General features: G+C 43.8%; 1 protein-coding gene across 1 annotated transcript in view; it reads left to right on the top strand.

Moving 5' to 3' along the window:
- LOC307064919 (guanylate cyclase soluble subunit beta-2-like) overlaps positions 1-22,294 on the top strand; it is a gene marked incomplete at its 3' end in the record, with an annotated part of 42,807 nt that extends 20,513 nt beyond the window's left edge. Inside the window, 14 exon segments of the mRNA XM_079721626.1 lie at positions 4,620-4,780; positions 8,291-8,390; positions 11,516-11,712; positions 12,721-12,775; positions 12,778-12,828; positions 14,254-14,357; positions 15,838-15,930; positions 15,980-16,113; positions 16,115-16,220; positions 16,759-16,905; positions 19,457-19,611; positions 20,663-20,814; positions 21,171-21,301; positions 22,211-22,294. Coding sequence (XP_079577752.1) covers positions 4,628-4,780; positions 8,291-8,390; positions 11,516-11,712; positions 12,721-12,775; positions 12,778-12,828; positions 14,254-14,357; positions 15,838-15,930; positions 15,980-16,113; positions 16,115-16,220; positions 16,759-16,905; positions 19,457-19,611; positions 20,663-20,814; positions 21,171-21,301; positions 22,211-22,294 — 1,662 coding nt within the window. The 5' untranslated portion in view covers positions 4,620-4,627.
- Between the last annotated feature and the right edge of the window lie 734 nt (positions 22,295-23,028).

The raw sequence follows: 23,028 nt of genomic DNA, 5'->3' as shown, positions 1-23,028 counted from the left end.
CTTTCTGCAGTCTGGAACAGTCCCCAAGTCTTTCTTTGGGTCTTATAACATTGACATCTTTGGAAAGTTCTGGTCAGCTATTTTGTAGCATGCCACTCAACTCAGGATTATCGAATATCTTCTCATGATTCAATTCAGGCTATGCTTTCTTGGTGGAAAGACCACAGAGTAATGTTTTTTCCTTCCCAGTTCATCATATCAGGAGGCATCTTATGTCAATTTGTCCCATTATTGGTGTTAACTTTGATAGCTTAGTTAATATGGAATCTTCCAGGTTTCTCCACTGTAAAGTTATTATTTTTTCCCTTTGAAATTAGTATCTTGTGAGAAGATACTTTCAGACTATGTATATTATCTTGTTGTTTCTCAAACTTCTCCTTCCCTAATTTTAGTATTCAGTGGTGATTCTTATCTGAATTAATAATTATGAGTGGCCAAATGGTGATTTTCTAAGTATATCATTTCTTTTACACTTATTAGTTGAATTTCTACTATAAGGAAGAATTTTCCCTATCTATCTATCTATCCATCTATCCATCTATCCATCTATCTATCCATCCATCCCAGTGTGAATGCTCGACTCATTTATTAGTAGGTTGTAATCCTTTAATTATTTTGATGCTCAAATTCTCCAAGATTTAGCCAGTTAGAGCCCCTCCAAGCTGGTCCTTGTGTCCTTGACATGTCTCCATCATTCTTATTTTTTTTTTTAGCATCTTTATTGGAGTATAATTGCTTTACAATGTTGTGTTAGTTTCTGCTGTATAACAAAGTGAATCAGCTATATGTATACATATATCCCCATATCCCCTCCCTCTTGTGTCTCCCTCCCACCCTCCCTCCCCCATCATTCTTTGATCACTTCTTTACTTTCTGGTGTGACAAGATGTTATAAACTCATCATTTTCCTGCCCCAGTCCTGAAATCTGCCATTTCTCCAAGGAACCCTGAACACACACACACACACACACACACTCACACACACACACACACACACAGACACACACACACACACCATCCATCTATCTGTCATCTTCCTCCCTCTCTTTCTTCCTTTCTATCCATCTGTCTGAAACTGTGATGGGTTTTGTGGTCTTCTTAGGGTAGATTTCCTAATCTACACCACAGGCTTCATTCTAGTCTTCTTCTTTCTCGCATAATGAGAAAGCTGGTTCCCATCATTTACCACGTATTTACTTACAGATTTCAGCCTTGAGTGTTTAGAAAGTCATTTCAGAATTGCTGACCCGTACTGCTGTGAGAAGGAAGCCTACTCACTACAGTCAAATATTTGTTTAAATTTTGTTTTTCCTTTAGCCTAAGGAGAAAGTCTAAATACTATGTTCAAATTTTACTGGGTTATTTTTTTCTTGGGCAATTAGGTTATTCAGAACTGTTCTGTTGAAATACTGTTTTATTAATTATGTTTCTGTTTGTATTCCATCTTAGAGTTTTCCCTACCCTTATTGATCTTATTTTCTTTAATTTAAGCGTATGAATCATTAACATGATTCTGCAAACCAGAACTCTGCAAAAAATTACACTCAGAGAAGTTCCCCACCACCTGCATACACACACACTCCACAACCATTCTAACATTTCTACCCATTCCCAGTGCCCTGTAGATAAACAGTCTCAATAGTCTCTTGTGTTTATTTTTGTACAAATAAGTAGATAGATGCATATTTCCTTATTTCCCCTTATTTGCTACACAAAAGACAGAATACTAAGCATGCTATAGACTCTCCTTTGCACTATCAAAAAGTATGCTAAGGCATCTACGATTTGTGTTTTGTTCTCCCTTGCATTTCCTATATATTTCTGACGCCCTGTGACTTAGAAAACTCATGGAATCCTAAGCTCACTGAGGGGAAACTGCATAACTATACTATTCAGGTGTTGGTTTTGAAAAGTGACCTTTGTCCTCTGCTGGACAAGTATTCTCAACTACAAATCCTACAGGAAGCCCCAAACCCAGCACAGATGGAAAAGAACACACCCAAACCCAAGATGCTTGTTCAAGGAAGAGTTGGCCACTCAGCCAGAAGTCCTTCCTATGAAGACAGCTAGGTGCCCAGAGACAAAATAACCAGTGTCTGGAATAAGAAACTTCATGGTTTTTTGTATGTTTATAGACCTAAAAGTCAAGCAGACAGTCTTTCTACACAAGGCTGCCACTGCCACTTTAATACAACTTTGCTGGTCTTGCAGACAGCCCAGTCCACCTGAGAGAGGTCCCTGGGACGGGGAGGCCTCTGGAACTGTGCTTTCCCAGCAGGTTACAGGATGCACCTGCTCAGAGCTCCAGCCTAGGGGATGTGCAGCACAGCTGTTTATTTTATTTTATTTTTCCTCAGCTTGAACAAGCTAGATTTAGCAGGAGAGGAGGGGTGGAAGGAGGAAAGAGGAAGGAACAATTCACACGTGTCCATGTACTTTTCAGGAGTTCTCCTCCCAGGGGCTCATCAGCACTGGAAAAGACAGGAGTGGAATTTATTATTCCAGTTCCCTTGGGGGTTAGCGTGTGGCTCTTGATTGCTGTTATAGACAAACCTGCCTGCATCCAGCTAGGGATGGACCCACAAGCAGAGAACCCGGCAGAGGCAATTACCACAAGCCATATACCACATCCACCCTACCGTCCCAAGCTTTGTTTGGGTTCTGAAGACCTGGTTAATACATTTTTGGGACGTATAAATAATTCATCTCTGATGAGACCTGACCAACTCAGCGGGGACTCTCTGCTCAGATTGCAGAACAATTATCTGTCCAATAGTCTGGCTATGGACAAGGAGCTGTAGGGAAGCTGCTGCTGAGACCATCTTAGGAAGCAAGTAGAGGCTGGAAAGTGCCCAGACCTCCTCGGATCCTTTGCCACTCCCGTAGGAATTGGTCCTGGATAGCGTAGGAATTGGAGACCTGAAAACCACTTGTGAATTCTAGACTCAGCCAGAGCCTCATAGAACCTGCAAGTGTCCAGCCATGGATTCTGGTGGTTGTGAATCTGGCAGTTCTCCCATCAGCCTGGGTATTCCAGACTTTCTCCCAGCCCTCAGGACCTATCGTGATTCACCACACCACCTATCGTGATTCACCACACCAGCCGAAATAAGAGAGTGTTCTCTCACAGAGAATGGATGTACTGTCTCCTGTATCAATAATAAAAACCTATAAGCAGCCCCTACCTTGGGGGAGACCCCTTTTCTCTCTAACTGCTCCTCCAGAGGCTGTGGGATATGGCACAAAAGGCACCACATTTAGAGTTAGAGCCTCTGCCACCCTGGGTAATTTAGGTCAATTCACATAGGTGACTGTCAGCCTCCATGGTCTCACCTGTGAAACAGGGGACATGTTAATAAGGTGATCTCTCTTACAAGATTTTGGCAAGCACTGAGTAAAATAACATTGATTAATGACTGTTTCAGGAACTATAAAAAGCATTCTTTAAAAACACTCCATGCCCCTCCATAAAGCAAATGATGGCACGCGATCTAGTCCAGCAGAGCAGATGGGGCAATAGCCCCGCTCACACCGAAAACCTACCCCCAGGGATTTCTCAAGCACCCACTTTGTGTCCAGCTCAGAAAACATGTAGTGTGAGGTCACTGCCCTTCAGAATTACCATACAGTCAGGAAGAAAAGAAAAATGCAGCACTCAGGAAGAGAGAAGTCAGTGTGATGTAGGATAGTCAGAGAAATTTCTGTGGAGGCTGTAATGTAAAAACTGCCCTGAAAAGAAGACTAGAGACGCGGTGGGACCTAGAGATTGTCATACAGAGTGAAGTAAGTCAGAAAGAAAAAAAACAAATATCATATATTAATGCATATATGTGGAATCTAGAAAAATGGTACAGATGAATCGGTTTGTAAGGCAGAAATAGAGACACAGATGTAGAGAACAAACATATGGACACCAAGGGAGGAAAGCGGGGCGGTGGTGGTGGTGGGATGAATCGGGAGATTGGGATTGACATATATACACTGATATGTTTAAAATAGATAAGTAATAAGAACCTGCTGTAAAAAAAAAAAGAGTAAATAGCATATAAAGATCCTAAAAATAAATATTTGCATAATTGGTCTTATCATAAAAAAAAAGAAGACTAGGATGCTGAGGAGATGAGAAAGAAAGGAAAAACCACTGCAAATATTTGGTATCCTCTTTTGGCTCAATTGATATAGTATGAATTTGTTGGTATTGTTTTTCAGTTGCAGTATTAGTTATTTCTCAGAGGTAGCTTTTTAGTTCACTTAATGGCCATTGTGTTCAAAGATGTCTAAAGATGGCAGGAGAGATTGTCACAGGAATCTGACAGCTTTGAACCCCCTTCCGGATTCTAGAGAAATTTCTGCCATAGGAGCCATGGAAAAGACCAGGGTAGGACTGGGGGGACTCACCAATTTAACGAGCACCTACTAGATGCCAGGCTGCACGGGGCTTCTCATGATGGCCCCGTGACCTCGATGGTATTATTGGCATTTACTGATGAGGAAAGTGAAGCCTTACAGAGAATTCAGAAACGTATCACAGAGCTGGGATTGGAATCCTTTGGAAGCGAATGAAGACTGTGAAAATGAGAATGAATACCTGGCCGGTGCTTTTATTTTGGATTCCACAGGTGTCTCCATGGAAGCCATTCTGAAACTCTTTGGGGAATACTTCTTTAAATCCTGCAAGATGTCTGGCGATGACAGGATGTTACGGACACTGGGAGGAAATCTCACGGAGTTTATTGAAAACCTAGATGCCCTCCAGAGTTACCTGGCACTCCCTTATCAGGTAAGCCTATCTAGGTCTGATCTTGCTGGCCCTGAGAAGAAGCAGGTGACTCTAGCAGCTCTGGGCCATCTCACCGCCTCCCCCAAGAGGGTGCAGTTGCCAGGGGCCTGTGGAATGCTTGGTACGTGGCATCAGTGGGCTGAGTTCTCTGGGGGAAGGAATGGAAAATGAAAACCTGTTGCCCATTTTTATAAACTGGCCGGCAAGAATCAAAGAAGGGCAAGCTGGAGAGGTCGCCTTTGTGATGGGGGAGGGCCTATTCTGATGGCGGTTGGTGGGGGGTTTGACATTAAATCCAGAAGATTGATCACAATGGGAACAAAGGCTGGGAGCCAGTCAGGTTTCAGTGGATTTGCAAAATCTCTCCTCAGGTTTCCTGGCCTGGAAGGAGCTGATAAATAACTTGCGCAGCCAGATTCATTTATTCATGTATTAGAAGGAAAGACTTGACAGGGCCAAGAGCCGGAATCGGAAACCATCCAACTCTGATTAACCCACGAAGTGACTGCCTGAGGTGCTAAACTAATTTCCCTACTGGGATATGTCCTTCTGGAGTTCAGTCCTTGGTTTTCTTGTTTGTAGAGACCATTGGAAATTTAAATGGCCAGACTCCCTTTTCTTCTTTAAAGAAGAAAATGTTTCATTGAAAAGGCAAAGTGGCATTTGCACATATCATAATAATAGTTTATTATTTTATATAAAATAGTTAATATTTGTTTCTAGGGCCCTTCAGAGTTCGCTAAGCTCTTTCTTTACCGTTTCTATATTGAATGCTCATAACTATCCTTGACGGGTAGTCATGAGGAGAAAGTGGGATTATGAATGTGAAAGTGCCTCATGAACCACAATGTATCCTCATAGGTGTTAAATAGGAAAACAGTTATTTCCTCCAATTTTCAAGTAAGGAATAAGAGGCTTGGTGACTTAATTGACTTCAAGTAGGATGAGTAGTCAGATCCGTCCTGTTGTTATCATGTGAACTACTCAGGAAGAGGGAGTGAAGAGAGCCCTGGCTGTGGGGTCACATGAGCCTATGATGCTGTCTGACCAGCTCTGCAACTTCCTAGCTGTGTGATCTTGGGCAAGTTACTTGCCCTCTCTGGTCTTCAATTTTTTTCACTTATTTGTTTAATAAATATGTATTGAGTACCTACTATGTGCCAAGTACTTTTTAGGCACTGGACACACAGAGAGACAAAAAGGAATGAATAGGAAAAAAAAAATTACTCCATAGTGATGTGTGGATTACAGGAGATAACATGTAGAAATCTCTAGCATTGTAATCAGTCCAGATAAGGCATTCCATGTTTAATAACTTCCTTCCTTTATGTTTTCTTCCTCTCTTTTATGTATGGCCAGTTTTAAAATTACAATAATTCATATGGCAACTTCCTTTTAAATTTCTTTGTTAAAGCACTACAATTACTATGGAAAGAAATATAATTAAGGCCCTTAAGTAATCTTTCATAGTATTTTAAATATCACATCTTGCATTTGAAAATTGGGCTAATATTTTAAGTCACAGTTCTGGAGAAGATATTAATATTTTTTTATTCATTAAATAAAAATATTATGGAATCTCTTTTATGTTCCAGATATTGTTCTCACAATATTATTGTCATTCTTAGGAATAAGATGAAAGGAACCGAGGTTCTGAAGTCCCAAGTCCATTGTTTTTATGCCTACTCCTGCTACTCTTCCTTTGATAGTCATTCCTTCATATGCTAAAACCAGTGTTAGAGAAGCAATAGACTAGAACTTCTCTGGGGTCAGTAAGGACATTTTGCACATAATGAGATAAATAAAATATATAAATATACTATACACACACACACACACACACAAGCTGAAATAAAATACGTGCAATGATATCTGATTGTTGTATAGTACTTTCTACTGGACAAAAGGTTATAGATTATCTCTTTAGGCAAAAATACAGTAAGATAAACCTGACTTTTTTCTTTATGTCTGTCTCTAGTAATTTGGCAGTACCTTAAGGCTTACATTTCTGGTTTTAACTGTGCCTTTAATCTTGTTATTTTTTAGCTAAGTTTCATTTGAGGGCCAATTATGAGACAGATATTGGGCTAACTCATGTATAAATATTGAATTATCCTCTTACCCCTAAGATTAGGTACTCTTATTCTTCCCATTATACAAATGAAAAAACTGAGGTCCAGGAAGATCAAGTAACTGTCCCAAATTGCCCAGGTTGTGGTGGCTGGGCCAGGACCCAACCCCAAGTGTGTCCGTCTCCAAAGACCATGCTCTCGTCAACTTCTCATTATGTTCCCATTGCCCTACTTCTCCACATTTATAAAACCCTATTTCAATTAAAAAAATAAAAGTATAATCTTATTATTTAGAGAGTTGGAGACATTGACCAGAAGGATTAAAAGCACAAACTTCGAGAAGTACGTCTAGGAAGTGGCCTAGGCTAGGGTGAGAAGTGAGGGTGGAAATGGTAGCAAAAGCTTGTGGATTTTAATTTCAGCCCTTTTGTACTCTGTTATTATTATTTTTTTGCTATGTGGGGTTTGGATATAATTTTTTGAAATAATTTTCTGTTTCATCATATATTTTTTATATGTGCTGCCTCAAATCTTCTTTAGATTCAGTCAAAATGTAAACACACAAATACATACTTTCTCGTTGTATATGCTTTTGGAAAGATAAATACTTGGCAAAAAACTCTTCAGTTTAACTAGCACCCCTCCCCGCCTCCTCCCTACTCCCCCTCCAGCCCCCACTACCACCACCACTTTGGAAGAGAACAAAAATCTCAGAAGGAACACACTTCCTTAATCTCTTCTCTCACTCAGACCAAAAGCTATGAGTCGGGGTGCTGAGCTGCTTACTAATCAAATGGGAGAGAAAATTTTTTCTCTCAGGGATTCCCCCAGGCAAAGTCTTTATCCTTATGTCCTGACATAATCTACCATGAGATGGTACACACTTGATGTCAACATTTATTCCTGGATAAAGATGATGTCTTCTGATGTATCCTTGATTTTCCAGATATGCAACTTTGAACAACAGATGGCATTATCCTTCCAGAACAAGAGATGAACTTTTCTCCACTTGCCAATTCCTCTGAGCCCCTGATCTTTCAGAGTAAAGATGCTCATGGTCACTTGGTCACAAGCCAAGAATGGCAGCCATCCACTCCTTGGAGTGTAGGTAGAAGCAGCATGGCATGGCAGAAAGGTTCATTTGGGTGTCAAGATGTTGTTCTACCATGAATTTGGCCTTAACTTCCCTGAGGTTCAGTTTTCTCCTCTTTACAATGGAGCTAATGCTTGCCATATAGAGTTGGTTTTGTGATTAGGTATAATATAAAATTCCTGACTTTCAGGGGCTGAAACCATGGTAGATTTTATTTTTATGTGATTGGAGGGGGTTTAGGGATACAGTTCTGCATGATGTAATGCAGAGGCTTCACAAAGCCTCAAAAACATAATTTAGAGAAATTGTATCCACTGGGAAAAATATGCTGTGTCTTTTAATTAGGAGATGAATGCACCATCATTTTGTGTGGAGAGAGGAGCAGATGGGAAGATGCTTCTCCATTACTACTCTGATAGAAGTGGTCTGTGCCACATTGTACCAGGTATGTGGGTGGCTTAACCAGACCCAGAGCTCTGAGGTCTCCAGAGTAAGGAAGTCTTTCCCCATAAATTCCCAAGGATGAGTAATAGCTGGCTGTGGGTAGCAGGTTAAAGTTCCATATCTTGTGCAGTCTGACTCTTTGCTATCTTGACCATAACTCCTAAAGTTGAGCCTTAAAATAAGTTTCCAAGTACCAAAAGAAGGAATGATTTTCATTTTTATTTCAGCATTTTCAATATGTGAGTTTTTACATAGTTGTGATTATTCTGCATATTATTTTGTATCTTTTTTTTGTATTCAGCATTATAGAAAAGGGATCATTTTATGTTTTCACATGGTCTTTAAAACCACCATCTTCAATGGCTGAATCATATTTCATGTAGTAATTAACTAGTCCCCTATGGTTGACCTTTTAGTTGATACTACTACTCTTTTGCTATTGCAAACAGTGCTGTGATGAACATCTTCATGCATGCTTTCCCCATGCTTTATATTAGAACCCTGGGATAGATCCCTAGAGAAACACTTTTAAAAACATGATCCTTAATGCTTTTACAATTGAATTTTGTTTACATTTTCTCCAGAGTTGTTTAATGAGTTGACTGCCTTCCTGGAAAACCACAAATGAATAGATGCTAAACTAGAAATACAAACAGATGGAGACATATACCATGTTCTTGGATTGGAAGAATCAACATTGTGAAAATGACTATATTACCCAGAGCAATCTACAGAGTCAATGCAATCCCTATCAAACTACCAATGGCATTTTTCACAGAACTAGAACAAAGAATTTCACAATTTGTATGGAAACACAAAAGACCCCAAATAGCCAAAGCAATCTTGAGAAAAAAAAACGGAGCTGGAGGAATCAGGCTCCCTGACTTCAGACTATACTACAAAGCTACAATAACCAAAAGAGTATGGTACTAGCACAAAAACAGAAATATAGATCAACGGAACAGGATAGATAGCCCGGAGATAAACCCACACACATATGGTCACCTTATCTTTGATAAAGGAGGCAAGAATATACAATGGAGAAAAGACAGCCTCTTCAATAAGTGGTGCTGGGATAACTGGACAGCTACATGTAAAAGAATGAAATTAGAACACTCGCTAACACCATACACAGAAATACACAAAAATCAAAATGGATTAAAGACCTAAATGTAAAGCCAGACACTATAAAACTCTTAGAGGAAAACATAGACAGAATACTCTATGACATAAATCACAGCAAGATCCTTTTTGACCCATCTCCTAGAGGAATGGAAATAAAGACAAAAATAAACAAATGGAACCTAATGAAACTTAAAAGCTTTTGCACAGCAAAGGAAACCATAAATGAGACGAAAAGACAACCCTCAGAATGGGAGAAAATATTTGCAAATGACGCATCTGACAAAGGATTAATCTCCAAAATATACAAGCAGCTCATGCAGCTCAATGTCAAAAAAACAAACAACCCAATCCAAAAATGGGCAGAAGACCTAAATAGACATTTCTCCAAAGAAGATATACAGATTGCCAACAAACACGTGGAAGGATGCTCAACATCATTAATCATTAGAGAAATGCAAATCAAAACTACAGTGAGGTATCACGTCACGCCGGTCAGAATGGCCATCATCAAAAAATCTAAAACAATAAATGCTGGAGAGGGCGTGGAGAAAAGGGAACTCTCTTGCACTCTTGGTGGGAATGTAAATTAATACAGCCACTATGGAGAACAGTATGGAGGTTCCTTAAAAAACTAAAAATAGAACTACCATGGAACCCAGCAATCCCACTACTGGGAATATACCCTGAGAAAACATAATTTAAAAGAGGCATGGGGGGGCTTCCCTGGTGGCGCAGTGGTTGAGAGTCCGCCTGCCGATGCAGGGGACACGGGTTTGTGCCCCGGTCTGGGAGGATCCCACATGCCGCGGAGCAGCTGGGCCCGTGAGCCATGGCCATTGGGCCTGCGCGTCTGGAGCCTGTGCTCTGCAACGGGAGAGGCCACAACAGTGAGAGGCCCACATACCGCAAAAAAAAAAAAAAAAGAGGCATGGGGCTTCCCTGGTGGCTCAGTGGTTGAGAGTCCACCTGCCGATGCAGGGGACACGGGTTCGTGCCCCAGTCCGGGAGGATCCCACATGCCACAGAGCGGCTGGGCCTGTGAGTCATGGCCGCTGAGCCTGCACGTCCGGAGCCCGTGCTCTGCAACAGGAGAGGCCACAACAGTGAGAGGCCCACGTACCGCAAAAAAAAGAAAAAAAAAAAAAAGAGGCATGTACTGCAATGTTCATTGCAGCACTATTTACAATAGCCAGGACATGGAGGCAACCTAAGTGTCCATTGACAGATGAATTGATAAAGAAGATGTGGCACATATATACAATGGAATATTACTCAACCATAAAAGGAAACGAAATTGAGTTATCTGTAGTGAGGTGGATGGACCTAGAGTCTGTCACACAGAGTGAAGTAAGTCAAAAAGAGAGAAACAAATACCTTATGCTAATACATATATATGGAATCTAAAAAAAAAAAAAGTTCTAAAGAACCTAGGGGCAGGACAGGAATAAAGACACAGATGTAGAGAATGGACTTGAGGACACAGGGAGGGGGAAGGGTAAGCTGGGACAAAGTGAGAGAGTGGCATTGACATATTGACATACATACACTACCAAATGTAAAATAGATAGCTAGTGGGAAGCAGCCGCATAGCACAGGGAGACCAGCTCGGTGCTCTGTGACCACCTAGAGGGTTGAGGTAGGCAGTGTGGGAGGGAGACACAAGAGGGAGGGGATATGGAGATATATGTATATGTATAGCTGGTTCACTTTTTTATAAAGCAGAAACTAACACAGCATTGTAGAGCAATTATACTCCAATAAAGATGTTAAAAAAAATCAGAGTAGGAGGGATATATTTAGTATCCAGTGTGTAAATCTCTGCTTTTAAGTTATTGTTATTAAATTTATTCATCTGTCATATGCTGCCTGCCTTGATGCTGGGCCTGGGCTTGGTGAACTCTGGAATATTTATCAAAAGTTGTATAACCTGATTATTTTATGATTTTTGCTGACACAACTGCCTTCCGCCATCCCTCACCAATAGGTATCCTTCTGCTGCAGGTATCATTGAGGCTGTGGCCGAAGACTTCTTTGACATTGACGTGACCATGGATATCCTTGACGTGAATCAAGAGGAGGAGAGGACAGGGAAGAAGGAGCATGTTGTGTTTCTGATCGTGCAGAAGTCGCAGAGACAGATGAGAAGGGCAAAGCCAAAGGGATCACAAGACACTCAGGACAGCCAGAGAGACCAAGAGGTACCAGTGTGCTGTGTCTTCAGAAAGCACAGTTCCTCCTGGTGGAGTGACTAGTCTCGGAACAATCTATGCAAAGAACTGGATCTTCTAATTGTGGATTTAGGGCAGGGTTTCTCAGTCTCAGTACTGTTGACATTTTGGACCAGATAATCTTTGTTATGAGGCACTGTCCTGTGCATGTTTAGCAGCATCCCTAGCCCACTCACTAGATGCTAGCAGCACCCAGCTCTCCCCCTCCATCCCAGGTTGTGTCAATCAAAAATGTCTCCAGACATTCCCAAGTATCCCCAGGGTAGGGGTAGGGGACAAAGTCACTATTGGTTGAGAACCACAGGAATAAGTTCATTTGGATAAAAAATTGGGAGGCTCTCTGGGATGGACCTTAGCCTGAAACATTTTTACCTGTAAAAAAAAAAGATAGCAATGTAAAGTCCTTGAAATTTGGATCTGGTGGCTTATTTTGCAATTCTCATGGTGTAAATTGACTTTTCAAGTCCTGAGTGCCCACTTGTGCAGCTGGGGCCAGTTGGGGGTCTGGAGTCAACTCATGAGCCTGTGGTTGGCTGCCTCGATTGCAGCTTGCGGTGTGACTGTTATCTGTTTAGGTTCCACATCTATTAGGTGCACGACTCTGTGTGTCCACAGAGCTCATACGAATATCCAGAGAAGTCTGTGATTCCTGGAGCACACAATGTTTATACCTTAGAGTGTTCAAAGCTCACCTCAGAGTCTTTTCACTGCAGAATCTTCAACCACAGGAAGAGAAGTTTCTGTGTGATTTTCCTGCCAGCCTCACCTTGAGATTTTGTAAAAAAGTTCTTGCTGCCTTTGGTGGAGAAACAGCATGAGAATTAATTGGATAACAATTTTGGGGCTTATGAAGTCTTGCTAAAGTTGACCTTGTGTGGCCTCACTGTTCCTCTGGCCCCATCACAGAGGAACAGTGTATCCTCGTGCATCTCCTGTCACATGACCAGACCTGTATGCTTCTCTCCCTGTCATTTGCAGGCCCTGGAGGCAGCTTTCCTTAGGATGAAAGAGAAATATTTGAGTGTCTCTGTTCCGTGAAAAAGTCCAGCTGGGAAGTTGTGAGACGCATAGTCATGTTTGGAAAAGATAAGTGGGCTCTTCTCCCAACCTTGGCTCTCAGAGCAGAATGATTGCTTTGTGCACACAAATGGGCAGAGTCCTCTATAATCAGGATGTCACTGATTTTTTTTTTTTTTTTTTTTTTTGCGGTACGCGGGCCTCTCACTGTTGTGGCCTCTCCCGCTGCGGAGCACAGGCTCCGGACGCGCAGGCCCAGCGGCCATGGCTCACAGGCCCAGCCGCTCCATGAGATGTCGGATCTTCCTGGACTGGGGCACGAACCCATGTCCCCTACATCAGCAGGCGGACTCTCAACCACTGCGCCACCAGGGAAGCCCAGGATGTCACTGATTTCTTCAGAGCTTGGACTTGGCAGGCATGGTTTTTAACTTTAAAACATCAGACTCTAACTTGTCTTCCTTTGCCCCTTTGATTTGTGTTGGGGGTCACTTGGAGGCACAAGTTCTCCTTGTAATCAGGGGAAGCCGCTGGAGAGGGGATTGGAATCAACCCCTTTTGGTGACTGTGTTGAAGAGAAGGAGGATGAGTGCTGACATATTATCAAGAACACTGAGTTTTCCACAGCTCCTCAGGCCTTCGGGACTGGGATGTATTTCTGGCCCGGAAGTCTGTAGATAAGAATCATGGTGTCCAAAGTGCGAAGGACCCTGGATCGAGAACCAGGATAGTAGATTTCTGGCTCTGTCCCTGGGGAACCTAAGTCCTCCATCTTCCACCTGCAAAATGAAGGCATTACGTTCTCAGAAGTGCCCCTGTTGGCGCTGAGCTGGTCTCATGATCAGCACCTAGGATCCGAGTCAGAACAGGGGCTCCGGCCCACTAGGAGAAGGGAGTTGGAGACTCCTGGTCATGCCCCATGGGTCGTGATGACATGCGTCTGGGAGAAGGTCTGCAGGGCTCAAAGGACTGAATTTTGAGTCCCTCAAGCCATGGCAAGCGAGTCAAACATGCAATTGACATGCTTTGTCTAGGAGATTTTCATATCAAAAAGGCTCCATTTCGAATCTCTACCCCCTGCCAAATAGGGCTGTTGGTTAAATTTTCATGTGCCACCCAAAACTGTCAGTCTCCAAAGCTCCATGGCAAATGTCCCTGACACCGGCCGGGCGTGCGCGCTGTGCTGCGCGAGCTCATTGTCTGGCTGTCAGCTTTTCAATGCCGGCCCTGTTTTCATGGCGAGACACACTCAATTGGCCCAGGAACTCTTCAGCGGCGGGCAGAAACTTGGCAGGGGGCAGGAGGGCTTCTCAACCTGGTAGCAAGTTTTCTGTTTGTTTTAATTTGGAAGCAGAATTGCCGTGGCCATCTGGAAACGCTGAGGGAGCTTGTGCTGAGCAGCGGGGACTGCGCTTTGCCCGGGAAACATTTGAGATACTCTCTTGTGTTGGTGGCCTGAGTTGCCTGTGAACGGGATTCTGTTTCTCCATCCAGGGCATCTCAGGGACACCTTTGAACCAATTTATCCCGAGTGGCTCTGGATTGAAGAGAAGACATTCTGCAATGCTTTTCCCTTCCATGTGGTATTTGATGAATCAGTAAGAGGCCCTTTCCCTCTTGAACTGGGGATAGGCTGGGGAGAGGAGTAAGTCACATAGTCTTTTATTTTTTTTAATTAATTTATTTATTTATTTATGGCTGTGTTGGGTCTTCATTGCTGTGTGCGGGCTTCTCATTGCGGTGGTTTCTCTTGTTGCGGAGCATGGGCTCTAGGCACACAGGCTTCAGTAACTGTGGCTCCAAGGCTCTAGAGCGCAGGCTCAGTAGTTGTGGCGCACGGTTTAGTTGCTCCGCGGCATGTGGGATCTTCCCGGACCAGGGCACGAATCTGTGTCTCCTGCATTGGCAGGTGGATTCTTAACCACTGCACCCCCAGTCATATAGTCTTTTACGGCTGGGGGGGCCTTTCAAGTCCCTGAGGAGTACCTAGGGTTTGGGAGGCTAGGATTTAGCTTGGCAGGACCACTGCCTTCCTTTTCATTGTAGCATCCTCCAGAAACCAGAATGCAGCACCTTCTTGATAGGCATGGGAGGGAGCAGTGCCAAGGGGTTTGAACTAGTGAGTGCAAGCGCAAGTTTGCCATTAAAGAAAAAGGAAATGACACTGAAATCACTCTACCAAGAGACAAAAGAACACAGTAGCGATGGCAGGGTGGGATTCTAAATGTGACCACTTCCCATCCTTGTGGCTACCATGGATGGCTCAATTCCACCAAGCTTCTCTTTCTGCATCTTGAAGGTGGAGGAGAGGCCTGTGCCCACTCACGCCACTGTTCTGCGGGAGGTGTGATGGATGGTGACCATTTAAGTGTGGTCATTATCAATCTCCTTGGATAAAATTGATGGATAAAATTGATTGATAAAGTTGAATTGATCATGAACTAATTCAAAGGGCAATTAGGCAAAATAAATTGGTCCAAAAATTATCAGTTAAAATGCCTTCAGCCATTTTGATTTCCTCTGATATTTATGTGAATGCACAGACATGTCAAATCATCACCTACCAGTGGAGGCTGGATACAGATTCTCTAATGTTTACTCACTTGACGGTCATCTCTGATTGCAGAGAATTTATAATCTAACTAAGGAAATCAAACACCCCTATATGAAACAGCCAGGGAATTATAAAGCTAGGTACTGTGGCATTTCCCCAATGCCATGAGGTTATTATTATTGCTACTATTAACATTTAAAATTCTGATCTACTTAAACACTCCCTTTCTTTTTAAGTTTTGGGCATAGAAACCAAAAAAAAATTTTTTTTTTTTTTTTTTTTTGCGGTACGCGGGCCTCTCACTGTTGTGGCCTCTCCCGTTGCGGAGCACAGGCTCCGGATGCGCAGGCTCAGCGGCCATGGCTCACGGACCCAGCCGCTCCGCGGCATGTGGGATCTTCCCAGACCAGGGCACGAACCCGTGTCCCCTGCATCGGCAGGCGGACTCTCAACCACTGCGCCACCAGGGAAGCCCCCTCTGCGTGTCTTATTGAGTATTTGTTTGCATTCTGTCTCCTCACTAGATTAGGAGCTCCTTATGGGCAGGGACCCCGTCTGCTTCACAGTATAAGATTCTCCAGCATTATGACCAGATCATAAGAGACGATAAATATCTGGTGGGTGGATGGTGAATGGTGATGGGCATTCCGGCTCCTTTACTCCAAGGCACAGTCAGATTTGGTTCCCAAAGGGCACTTGGATACAGAATTAGTAGAACTGGTATTCTCCATCTTTGGCTATCACTGGCACCCAGTTTATGCTGCAGGAGAATTTAAAACATGCACAATTGTCTTCAGTGACATTTACGAACATCTGTGCTGCCTGCAAACCTATCCAGATGGTGAATATGCTGAATTTAATATACTCCAAGTTCGACAGGTTAACCAGTGTCCACGATGTCTACAAAGTAAGCATGTGGTTGCTCTGGGGTGCGTGTCCCTGTGTGCCTAGGCAGGTCACGTACCTGGCGGTGGGTCCTCCTTTTCCTCGCCCCTCACTGGTCTGGGGTTTGGTGTGGATGAGATTGGGGATGGGAGGAAGAACTAAGAAGGAATTAGAGGCATTTTAGGATTTTAATTTTTTAAAAAATCCTCTTATACTACCCAATGCTAAGATTGCCTTTGAGGGGAGAATAGTACTCCTTCATTTCAGCAGCAAGTCTAACCTAAATAATGTGGGTCTAATACACAGCATCATACAATGACCCCAGGAGCTTTGTCTTCTCTGGGACTTGTCTCCACCAAAGCAGAAAGCCCTTTTGGCTCCTTCATGGCTGTTTCCTGAGCCATTTTTCTTCTCACCTCTTCCCTCATGCCCCTAGAAAATAACCACCAGCTTTACTATGGTCCTTCTATCAATACATGGAAAATGACAAAAATATTTAGTGTTATATTTAGTGCATTAAGAAAACCCTCTGAATCCCCCCTTACCGCTGCTCCTTACAGGTGGAAGCAATAGCAGATGCTTCTATGGTGGTAGGGGGTGTACCAGTGCCTATTGGAAGCCATGCTCAAAGAATAGCTAACTTTGCCTTGGGGATGAGAATGTCTGCAAAAGAAGGGATGAAGCCTGTTACTGCAGAACCCATCCAGGCAGAGAGCAACTGAGTTCTTTGCTTAATACCAGCCACCTCGCACAAAAATGTGGAATTCTGTTTAGTAGTCTGCTCGGATGGTTACTGGGTATGTGACAGTCATTAAAATGGGTCATTTCTCCCAACTCGTCTCTTCTCTTGCAAATGTTACTAAGTAATAGAGATATTAGGATGTTATTCTCTCAAATGTGAGAAGAGGCTGTGGAGCTCGGGATTGTGATGCGATTCACGCTGGCTTCCTTTGTCCCTTACCGAGGACAGCGCTGAGCACGTCTCCTCACTGACTTTGTAGCGTTCGATCCATAGGGAGCCAGCTTACTTCTAACTCCTGCCGTTTTGTTCGAGACTTTCAACAAGTGGTTCAGGTTTACTAAACAGCCCACTTTTCTTCGCTTAGGGAAACTGTATATCCAGCATGCCGTCTGACAGGCTTGGAACTCAGGCTGAGGTGTGCAACTGTCTCCAGCCAGCTGTCCAGACACCGGGGTGCCAGAAGGTATTCAGAACAGCTTTCCCTTCAGCACGTGGCCACGAGCGAGACATCTGCTCGCCTTTCTCACAGGAATACAGGAAGCTACTCTTCCACGTACAGAAGTTTGTTCACACTGTAAAAGTTGGACACGTTTGGTGATGAAAAGTAAATGTCTTCTTCTGTCTGCTCAGCTGATCCTAACTGCCCCGAGGTGGCATAGAGCAGTGTCTCAGTCTTTTAAAATCTAGATCCCTTTCCCACTCCTGCCAGTCAGATCTGCAAAATAAACAGCCAACTAAAAATAAATAAAGCCAATTATAAGATGGAATAGGATTTTCCCAAATGATAATCCCTAGGAAGGAGATTCTGAAAATGCACCACATTTGCCATCACCTCAATGATTTGGAAGCTGAGAAATGCTGCAGGTCCTGGTTATGGTGTCCATGGCAGTCTTCAGAGTAAAAGCTGGCCATGTATCATGTCCATGATACCGGCCCATTGCAAACACAGATACAGCTGCTGTATAAAACCCCCAATGTAATAAATTAAAAGATCAAGATGGGGCTTCCATGGTGGTGCAGTGGTTGAGAGTCTGCCTACCGATGCAGGGGACACGGGTTCGTGCCCCAGTCTGGGAAGATCCCACATGCCGCGGAGCGGCTGGGCCAGTGAGCCATGGCCACTGAGCCTGCGCGTCCGGAGCCCGTGCTCCGCAACAGGAGAGGCCACAACAGTGAGAGGCCCACGCACCGCAAAAAAAAAAAAAAAAGTGGGTTCTGTTACAATTAAATATACATATGGGAAGAAAAATGAACCTCAATCCTACTTCACTCCATTTATAAACATTAATTTGATATATATGACAGACCTAAATGATAGAACCATAAAGTTTCTTGAAGGAAATATGAAGAATAACTTCATGACTTTGAAGTAAGCAATGATTTCTTAGTGCTTCAAAAAGCACAAACTACGAAAGAAAAACAGAGGTTAACTTCATTGTTCTAAGCCAAATTGTGTTCCCTTTGAAATTAATATGCTGATGCTTTAACGGCCAGTACCTCAGAATGTGACTGTATTGGGAGAGAGGACCTTTAAGAGGTAACAAGTCAAAATCAGGCTGTTAGGGTGGGTTCTAATCCAATCTGACTGGTGTCCTTATAAGAAGAGAAATTTGGATACATGAAGAGATACCAAGAATGTGCGTGCACAGAGAAAAACCACGTGAGGACACAGCAAGAAGACTGCCATCTGCAAGTGAAGCAGGGGACCTCAGGAGAAACCAAACCTGCTGACACCTTGATCTTGGACTTCCAGACTCCAAAACGGTGAGAAAGTAAATTTCTGTTGTTTAAACCACTCAGTTTGTGGTATTTTGTTAACCCTAGCAAACTAATACATTCATTGAAATTAAAAATGTCTGCTTATTAAGGAAAATGCATATATAAAAATCACAGAATGGGAAAAATATTTGTAATACATGTATACATCTGCCTTGTGATCCAGGAATTCTATTTCTAGGTATTTTCCTGAGAAAAATGAAAAATGTATGTCCATGAAAAGATCTGTAAAAGAATGTTCACAACAGCTCCAAATGGGAAATAACCTAAATGTTTGTGAAGAGAACACTGGACACAATAAATTGTGATATATTCTTACAATAGACTAGTATTTAGAAATAAACAAATGAACTACTGATACATATAACAGTATGGGTGAATCTTAAAAACATTGATTTGGATAAATGAAGTCTGATACAAAACAGGATATACTATATGACTCCATTTATGTGAAGTTGCAGAACAGGCAAATTCACCTCTGGGAGAAGAAATAAGAAAGTGGTGACCTCTGCAGGGAGGGATGGACCTTAACTGGAAAGGGGCACAAGATAATTTTGCAAAGGTGATGGACCTAGTCTGTTTTATTTTGGATGGTGGTTACAGGGATATTTGCCAAACTCGTGGAGCTAAATACTTTAAGGTCTGCATTTTATGTATGCCTTTTATGTAAATTATACCTTAATTTAAAAATAAAAACAAGAGTATCTGATGGTCCCTTTTCAGTGAGATTCTCTCTGCAGATCAGAGTGGGCATCCCTACGGCACCAGTCTTGGCAGGTGTCATGGGGGACAAGATGCCATGGAACTGCTTGTTTGGTGACACTGTGAATACAGTCTGTAGGATGGAAAGTCACGGGCTTCCCAACAAAATGCATCTTAGCCTCAGGGCCTACAGGTAACCATTCACTTATTCATGCATCTCTTTGTCCCTTTTTCTTCCAGAAGGTAGAGTACCTAGTAGCCACCAGATGGGGGTAGTGGAGGAAGCCTGTGTTTTTCCTTCCAAGCCACACTTACAGAGGACATTGCGGCAGACAATTTATATTGTTGAGCCTCTACTATAAGATAGTTTTTGCTCTCAAGGAGCATATGGTCCAGTTCAGGGATTGGCAAATTATAGTCACAGGCCGTATCTCGGCTGTTGCTTGTTTTTGTAAATAAAGTTTTATTGAAACACAGCCAGGATCTTTATTTACACATTATCTACGGCTGCCTTCATGCTACAACAGCAGTTGTGTTTGTATGGGATTTAAAGCAGAAGATAATCAAGTGAGAAGGTTTTTACTTCTGTTTAGGATGGAAGAGACCTTGGTGTGCTGGCAGGCTGAGGGGAGGTGGCGAGTGAAGAGGGAGCTGAAGATAAGGGAAGAGGTGGTCCAGGGCGCCAAGCGTTGAGGAGGTAGGAAGGGAGAGTGGGTGGGATGCCCTTGAACAAGACATCCTCTCAGATTGGGGGAAAGGATGGGTGTGGTCAGCGGGATGAGAAGGTGCAGGGTCTCCGCTCTAAGGGTTGTAGTTTTGTGGATGGATCATGGCTCGAAGTAGGAGGCATGGTCAGCAGCGTGAGGGTGACAAGGGCAGGTGCTAAATGCGGGAACGTGACGAGCGTGGTGAAGGTCTGCAATCTCCACAAAACTGGCCAAGATGAGGGAAGGTTGGTGAGTGCTGAGCCCTGGCTGAGGCAGCTGGCCATGAATCTGAAACGTTGCTGGTCTGCACCGTTCTGTGGTTTGTCTCCACCATCTCTCAGCGGCCAGTAAATACATAAGCAAGTCCACGTTCCGTAGTCATCCCGCAGCCCTGTCCATTTGCATGGTCCCCTCCCTGTACTCCTCTTCTTGGTCCCAGACTCCTCCTCTCGCATCACCCTTCCCATTGCAGCCGACTCTCAAGTTGCAGACCTGTGATCTTTGGATATCAGGGGCATTTTTCTTTTCTCTGGGCAGAGCCCTGGAAAATCAAGGTTTTGAAATAATTGAGAGGGGTGAAATTGAAGTGAAAGGGAAAGGGAAAATGACCACATACTTTGTGATCCGGAACTTGAATGCTTCAGAGGATGAGATCATGGGGAGACCTCAAACTTGGCTTGATCCCGAGGGTAAGCAAAAAAGATAAGCCTCGTCATTTGTGCTGCTTTTTTTCCCTAACAACTTCAGCTGTGTTTAGTGAGCTCCTTGGGTTTGAGGGCCAGCGTGGGTACCATCCCTGCCCACGCCCACGCTGCAACCTTCCATTTGGTAACAGTCCCTGAGGATCCGTGCCACCAGTTTGCCCTGAACACTCTTCTGTTGCATCCTGGATGTTAGGATGTCTCTTGAGTTGGCCTGATGGACCCAGCCTAAAGGGTCCCTCATGCGTTTGTTTTCAAGGTTCTTCCCTGTCCAAGGAAGGGGCTTTTCCCTCAGCCTCTCCTGAAGCTGCGGGAGGATTTCACAGCCTCCCTCTGCTCTTCAGCCTCCAGGGAGGCTCCAGACAGGCTTTCTTCACACACTGGCAACTTCCACCTTCCTCATTGTCTGTTGGCTTTGAAAATGGGGAAGAAAGACAAAATCTGTGACTCACCTGGCTCCAGTAACGGCAAGAGAGTGAGTTTAGGTTAAAACACCATTTGGGGGGCTTCCCTGGTGGCGCAGTGGTTGAGAATCTGCCTGCCAGTGCAGGGGACACGGGTTCGAGCGCTGGTCTGGGAGGATCCCACATGCCGCGGAGCAACTAAGCCCGTGAGCCACAACTACTGAGCCTGCGCGTCTGGAGCCTGTGCTCCGCAACGAGAGAGGCCGCGACAGTGGGAGGCCCACGCACCGCGATGAAGAGTGGCCCCCGCTCGCCGCAACTAGAGAAAACCCTCGCACAGAAACGAAGACCCAACACAGCCAAAAATAAATAAATTAATTAATAAACTCCTACCCCCAACATCTTAAAAAACAAAAAAACCCCCACCATTTGGCTGGAGTCCACCAAAGAGGCCTCCTTCAGCTGTATGGAGGAGCGCATCCCCCCACACGGTCAGGGTTTCTTAACAACCGCCCTAGTTAATGCTGGGAAATGCTGACCTGAAGGGGAGACCCAGTAGCCGAAGGCAAACCTTCCTGAACCTCTGAAGCAAACTGGTGAAGGAAATGGATTCATTCTGACAGAAGCTAATCTTTAGCTGCTCCTGGGGCCTGCAGAGGAAAATCTCTAAATCCAGAGGTTCCTCGTTTACGTAGCTAATTTAGGAAGGAAGTCTCTTTGGGACAAATGAATTATAGTTACTGTTTTTAAAAGTGGGGCTATACCAACGAAGAGATAGAACTTTGAAAGCTTTTTAAATGGTTTTGGTGGTGCTGTCATTCTAATAGCAGCTCACCTTAGTATGCCTGTGAGCTGTGACTGGTTTTGGCCACATTTTATTGCTGGAGACACTTGAGATAGAAAATCTACATTAAAAAGTAGAAATAGCTTTGGTGAATAAGAACCAGGAACCACCCTCGTTAGAGCTTCTGAATTTCTAGGCTCTGGGCGCTTCAGCCACCGACATCGCCAGTCCTTCTCACCAGCTAGTCCTCCCCACAGGACAGAGGGCTGTGGGGGATTAACAAACTAGGTGTGCCTAGCTCACACCCGAGACTACTTCCTCCCAGACCACCCCACCCTGTGGGTGGCTCTCAAGCTGGAAATTTGAGAAACAGGATTCTAGAACATGGTCTGGGTCAGTAAAATCTAACCCACTTTCAGTTCTGAGCTGGAAACAAAACAAAACAGAAGTGAGTAAGGATGTCTTGGTTGAAGATCTCAAGATGGACCCTGAGAAAGAGGACAGGGAGAGGATGTGAAAAGGGCGGAGGGGACAGCCCTTCCCGGACTCCAAGCAGTGTCTGGTGCAAAATGGGAAAATGCACCCAGGTAGGTAGGGGGTAGGTAGCCCCCGGTTATGACTTATAATAGAGGAAATTCGCCCCTTCCTCTGGGTGGATGTCAGCTCCCAGCCAAACCCCTGGCCAGGTATCTCTGTGCAGAGAAGCACAACCCTGTGCATGTGGAACGCAGAAGGGATTTGGGGGGAATCTCCACCTCTCTCCCTCTCTCTCCCTCTCCCTCCCTCCCTCTCTCTCTCTCTCTCTCTCTCTCTCTCTCTCTCTCTCTCTCTCTTTATTTATTTATTTATTTTTCATGCTTCTCTATATTTCCCTCACCTTTCTGGAAACCCCATTTAGAGTTCGGCGATCCCGGTGCAGTTAAGCTTTTGAGGCAAAGCAGCAGTGTGTGTCTGTTACAGAGGATAGCGTCCCAGGGATCTTTCAAGAACCATCCCTGGTCACTGAGACCATTT

The sequence above is a fragment of the Hyperoodon ampullatus genome (assembly GCF_949752795.1).
Source record: "Hyperoodon ampullatus genome assembly, chromosome: 16".
Taxonomy (NCBI): Eukaryota; Metazoa; Chordata; class Mammalia; order Artiodactyla; family Ziphiidae; genus Hyperoodon; species Hyperoodon ampullatus.
The sequence above is the reverse complement of the archived record's forward strand: the minus strand, read 5'-3'. Positions and strand labels throughout refer to the sequence as shown.